At 39.2% G+C, this 6105-nt stretch overlaps 1 protein-coding gene across 1 annotated transcript in view; it reads right to left on the bottom strand.

Annotated features, from left to right (window-relative positions):
* The window catches only part of LOC104491388 (sodium-dependent noradrenaline transporter), a 45551-nt gene that overhangs the window by 1376 nt on the left and 38070 nt on the right, over positions 1-6105 (bottom strand). The window contains exons 11-12 of the mRNA XM_010133803.1: positions 3673-3840; positions 1096-1167 (exon numbers count right to left, since the gene is read on the bottom strand). Coding sequence (XP_010132105.1) covers positions 1096-1167; positions 3673-3840 — 240 coding nt within the window. The remainder of the gene's footprint in view (positions 1-1095; positions 1168-3672; positions 3841-6105) is intronic.

Below are 6105 nucleotides of genomic sequence, written 5' to 3'. Positions count from 1 at the left end.
CAGCAGAGCAGTATTGTGCAGAAATGGCTGTTTATAACCCATTCATACAGGAGCACCTGCCTCTGGAAAAATCAAGTTATTTCAGGTGGAACATAAGATCTTCAGACAACTGAGGGCAGCAATAGGGCAAAGAGAAGACAGGAAGAGGTGCTATGCTACTACGTATTCTTGGCCATATCAAATTATGGGCATGAAACAGGAAGACTTTTCTTCCTGCTTCCATTCTGCATGCTGTAAATCCACACTTGTATTATTTCCTTTAAAATTCAAAATCATACTTCAAACAACATTTTTCAGAGTAAGCAAAAGGCAAATTTCTTCTTTTCAATACCAACGTACAAACCACCACGATAAAATCTGGGTCATGTTTTGAGGTGGTGTGCATAATTCTAGTTGCTTTCAACTTTGAAGATAGAGAGTGGTCCAGTGTGAATGCTGATATAAGTGTAACAAGCTTCATATTTGCATCCTTTTTATCTTTACAAAAAGGACTTTATTTCAATAAGCTCATTTTATTTGCTAAAAGGAAAGCAGTATTTGGAAACCCACAGCATATTTTTCATGGCTGCTTAGGAAGTCTCCAGCAGTGTTTTCAATCAGCTGCAGGCCCCTGGGGAAAGCCTATCCCACATAACCTAGCACATGTTTCATCACAGCCATTATGTCTAAGCTCTGACACTGGACATTTGTTCTGCTATTTACCATGTGCTGTGGTACATAATTGTTGTTTAGGAAATAGGACTTCAGATTGCTAATAACTGAGAGAGAGGCCGTGACGTGTTCAAATGCACGTGCCAGTTTGGAGACACCTTGGTCTCTTGGTAAGGTCTCGCTGTATTCAGGTACCAGCTAAAATACTGGATTTAAGTGATCCGTAAAACTGTGAGCTCTGCTTAGTCAAAGGAGGAAGGTGCAGAAGCCTTTCAACAGAGCTGCGTATGGTATGGACCTCCTGCACCTTGTCATGCTGGCAGAAATAAAGACCCACTGACCTGCAAAGGTATATGCTATGAGGAGACTGGGGCAAACCTGTAGTTGTTGCTAAAGACAGGAAAGGGTTGGTGCAGGAGAGGAAATGGTGAAAGGAGTACAAACCTTAAACTGCCTGACATTTCCTTGGGCCACGAGTTGGTGCTCGTTTTCAGGTGTGATGCAGTAAGCTAGTCTCTAAACCAGATGAGAAGAAGAGGAAAAAGTCAGCCATATGAAGTGGGATTATGTCTGTAATCCCCAATCTATAATGAGGAAGTAGCATGAACTTTATTTAAAAGGTAACTTAAATCTTTAATGTCACTGCATTATGTTTCTTTAATTTAGTAGCTGAGAGAACAAGCTTATTACAAGCCCTGTGGTATTGGCCTTTAATATAAGAAGCAACAGTAGAAAGTTCATGCAAATATTAAGTCCAAATAGTTAGCAAGTGCATATGGAGAAGAACATCAGGAACGAGTTGGTATCACCAAAATTCAGACTTTTCTGTGGTGCTGTAGTGGGATTGACTGGTCCCAGTGGGAGAGGAAGGGGCTACTGACTACTTTCCAGCTCATCTCCCTCTGTGCTGTGCCATTTGGGAACACATATTGGTTTTGGTTTATCATGAACTTTCAATCAGCTTAAGAAGCTCTCATTAGGATAAGAGCACACCCTTCCCCACACTTTAAGAGCCACAGTTTAGGCATTGTATCTTCTGGTGGTTACTTGGATGTAATACACTAGCCTTTTGCTGTATTTCTCATGGGGAAACTGGAGAGTTGCTGTCTACAGGAGCTGTAAAAGACAAGCCAGAACTTGCTAACACTACAAAATGAATGAGAAAAGGTGGTTTCGGTCAAAGGCTTCTGTATCCCAACATCAGTAAACTTGTGCATGCTGGCAAAAGCCTGCTGGACCAACACAAATTTTTCTTTGACACTGAGATGCCACTAGAAAATAGGTTTGTAAACCCCCAGGAATGTCACAAAACCAAGGGCTTATAGAATTGCTGGAACTGAAAACTAGAAATTGTGCACAAGATCGAGATGTTGGAGCTGATGAAAACAGGGCTGGTGAAGGGGAGTTCCTGCTTTGGGGTGCTTTTCTGAGGTGAACATTAAATGAGGTGACTGTAACCTTTCAGAAAGGAAGTTTTTCTCTCTTTGGGACTGCCAGGTCTGTGAGGCAGATGTGCCCTATTTAGGTAAAGGGTGAGATCCTATTTTCTCCTTAATTCTCTGTGGTGGTGGTTTCCTGATTTGCCTTAGAGTCATTATCTTGCTACACTGTTGGGTAGCTCTAGTTGTAGGAAAGGAGAGAAATAGTACTAGGTATAAATCAGAGAGTTTAGATTAGACTATAAAATTATGATGTGGTAGGACAAAAATTGATGCTCTAGAATAGTGAGGAATCTTACTTCCGACCACTGTTAGAGATTTAAAGACTATAGATAATTTACTATGACAGTGATGGTAAAATAAATATGATCAATGGACCTTAATCTTGTGCCACTTTGAACTGCTACAGTACGGGGCCGGTGAACTGTAAGGTAATATGGATGCATTTTTTTCCCCACAGAAACAGGTTCTTTTAAATAGAATTAAGCCGTTAATATTGCATATATAAATGAAGTTAAAAGAAATCAATGTTGCAGTGTTAAACTTCTAGCTGTTGGGTAACTCATTAGAATAAGATGGTCACAAATTGTTTCACCCTCAGTTTCCGCTTTATTTAGCGCAGGCATATTATGCATGGGGTGAGTTTATGTAGTGCAACATGCTGCTGTCTAGTACCCTGGTCCTTTTACTGAAGCAGTTAAAAAGCAACGGGCTAGATGGGACCATAAGAAGTGCCTATATGAGAATTTTCTTCATTTCCAGACCTATTTCAGCACCTTGGTCTCTCTTGAATATTAAATTTCTTCAAGTGTTCTGATATTAATGATGAAGCAATAGAAGGATCTGCATTGATTCTAGCCTTGGCAGATGTTGAAATAATTCCAGTAAACAGAGGATAAAGATACATACTTGACAGAGAAAATCAAATACAAAGTGGCTGTTCTGTTAGCCCAGAATACTGGGCTAACTTAGAATACTAAATGGATCTGTTGCTGAGACCCAGTAAGGCTTTTCTTCTGTCTCTGCTGGATGCTCGGTAAATGAACGAAGGTCATCGTGAACACAAAGCTATGATGGGGGCCCACCTACCCCTCCCAGCATGTGGACATAGGTTTAGAACTTCTTATAATGCTAAGGTAGGACAGGTCTGACTTAACTTTGTGCATAGACCAGTTTGTGACATTCCAGTATAGAGTGATAAGCTGGTGCTACCTTGGACTGAATTCTGTTTAGGTAGAACAGTGTGAAGATCATACCTCAGAGCTGAATGTCACAGTATCATAATTTGTGTTTTTTTTTTTTTTATAATAAAAAAATAATCTCATCAATTGGATTGGTTACATGCATCAAAAGTAATTTTCCAGAATTATTATGATGCGGTCTGGAAAGCCGATTTCTGTCTAGAAACTCAAAAGAGCATGCAGTAATCCTACCTCAAAACTCCAATTCATCTGACTGTTGGATCCAAAAGGTCACTCAGAACTAATAAGTTTCAGGAGCAAGAGAAACAAACTGCCAACTTAGATCCAGCCATTTCATTTCATAGCAACATTTCGTGACATTTTATTAGCATTCCACTTACTTCTTTAAAGGTCCCACGTACATTCATAAATTTATAGATAATATAGGCAGGCACAAGTATCATTGAAGATAATGCTATTCCCCAGCCAATGCGGTTTGCCCAGAAAGGGAAGGTGTAGTCATCGTAGGTCAGAGGTTTGAAATTTATTATGCTGACTATCACGACAAACTAGGGAGGAAAGAATAAAATGAACCACGGTTTTGAGATGAAGAAGCTTAATGGAAAACCAATTTCATGTGTCTAATTAGGCAGCCACCCTGAAGTATGTTTCAACCCAGCTCTACCATTTACCTTCATCCTATTTACTTTGTGCCTCTTACTGCTTAAACTGTTCAACTTTGCGATGTGTTTAGTATGATTGGTTCATTTTAGCTATTCAGGACACAGATTATTTGAAATTTTGTAGGAAGATGTGGTTGTCTGCTACTGTCTCATTTAAATTAGTGTTACAGATATAAAAAGGGGGTTCTGTACTCAAGAAAAACCTTGGCAGGTTCTATTGTTCTTCCCTCTTTGTTTCCCAGAAGCATTAGGCTTCATTTAGAAGTTTCCTACCCATTTTTCAATGAGAGGCACAGTGCAAACTCAGCATGGTACTGAGGGAAGTTTACTTTTTTTTTTTTACTGAGAGAAGAGCAAACTTGCCTTAAGGCCTGGAAACAAAGTTTTGGGTTTTTTTTTTTTTTTTTTCTGATGTTACCCTGTTCAGTACTAGATGCAGAAGGAAATAGTGGGGTATCACCTGATTTCCACCCTATTGTATCCATTTGGGTTGTGTAATATGCGGAGTTCCTTGATTTGCTTCTCTGGGCCTATACATCCTGCTCCATATAGGAATTTCAAGCTACAGTATTCGGAGTCTAGGGTTTCACAGGCTACACACAGAGAGTAATGGCGTGAGGTAACAGAAGCTGAGTGTCAAATCTGGTTAGAAAAGTTGTAATTCTATTTTGAGACTTTCTTTCTTGTGACGATGATGTAGCTGCAGACAGCATGGAGAAAAAACGCTAAGGAGAGATTTCCTAATAGCAGATACCTGACCAACTCCGACTTGCCTTTTCCTTACACAGAATGGTTGGTTATCATTAGAAACTGCTATAATATGTTACCAGTCCCAAACAGGGGCCACCTTGCACTAAACACGCGTGGGATTGTTAGAGCAAGGATTATACTGAAGTCCGACCATTTTGTAGCCTTTTCCAAATTATCCTAAACTTTTCTCAGAGAAACTGTATTTAATTTTTTTTTTTTTATTTGTATTACTACGGTTACTGTCTCAGCCTCTTCTGCTGAGACAGTCTGTATGTTTCATGCAGGGGGTATAAAAATGCTGTTTTAGATCTTAGAGTTCTAGAATTTATAGGTTTTTACTTACGTAGGCTAATGGTGGACCACCTTTTTTCATTCTAATGACCATTGTTATAGTTTTCTATAGTTTTTCTATAGTTTTCTACTTACAAGATAATAAGTGAAAACATTGTGGTCAATTCAACATAATTTGCTTTATTTTCTGAATGTGTTGAGTAAGGAACCAGAGAGATAGGCTGAAAGAAGGTAAATTATATTTACTTATCCCCCATAACTCAAGATTATAATGTCCATGTTGCCTTTTAGGAAAATAAGAAAATGTGCAGCTATAACAGAACTTCCCAGTGTCCCCTACCCAGTGTGATATCATTCCCATGACTTTTAAAATATAGTGGTACCCAGCGTTACGATGGCTGAAAATGCTACCTACAGATTCATTCTGACCCTCATTTTATAAGCTTTGGTAGGAAAGTATTGTGGCCATCTCCCCAAGAAATGTTAAGCTACTGAAGGTTAGAGTGACAGTCACTTCACTTTCTCTAGCTACCTTGTTAAACTCTTTCTTTGTAAAGATTCAATTTTAAGTTTCCTAGTGTGCAGAACTGAAGGATGCTTGGTGCAACATTTTTCTGTTCTCCCTGAGTCAGCCTGTTTGGAGTGCTGCAGGTTATAGTTCCCTACAAGCTTCTTACAGAACAGTGTTTAAAAGAAAAATTAATACGTGGTTGGTAGGTGCTTACTGACAAATGGGGCCAGAAGCTCTTACCTGGGGGGAAAAAAAAAAATGGATTTGAAGGCTGTCATAAAAGCCTGCCCAGCATGTCTTTGGAATACTAGCACTGCTCTAAGAACGCACAGCTTTAACGCAGTAAGTAGTCTCTTAAAATCACAGTCATTTCTATGTTATTCATCCTGACCTTTTGATTTACAAATATGCATAGGAAAAGGTCCCAGTACAAAACTGTAGTGTAGTTCTGAGTGTAACCTTTCCACAAAGCAACCAAATTCATGCTTTGGGATTCTTTTTCCTCAAATGTAATGAAGCCCTTGTTTTTGACATCAGGCAGCTTACAAGGTAGATCTACTAATTCTCTTTGGTGTTCCACGTAAGAATTACTGGGCGTA

This window comes from Buceros rhinoceros, unplaced genomic scaffold (assembly GCF_000710305.1).
Source record: "Buceros rhinoceros silvestris isolate BGI_N320 unplaced genomic scaffold, ASM71030v1 scaffold18783, whole genome shotgun sequence".
NCBI lineage: Eukaryota > Metazoa > Chordata > Aves > Bucerotiformes > Bucerotidae > Buceros > Buceros rhinoceros.
Note: the sequence above shows the minus strand (reverse complement) of the source record. Positions and strands in the feature narration are given on the sequence as shown.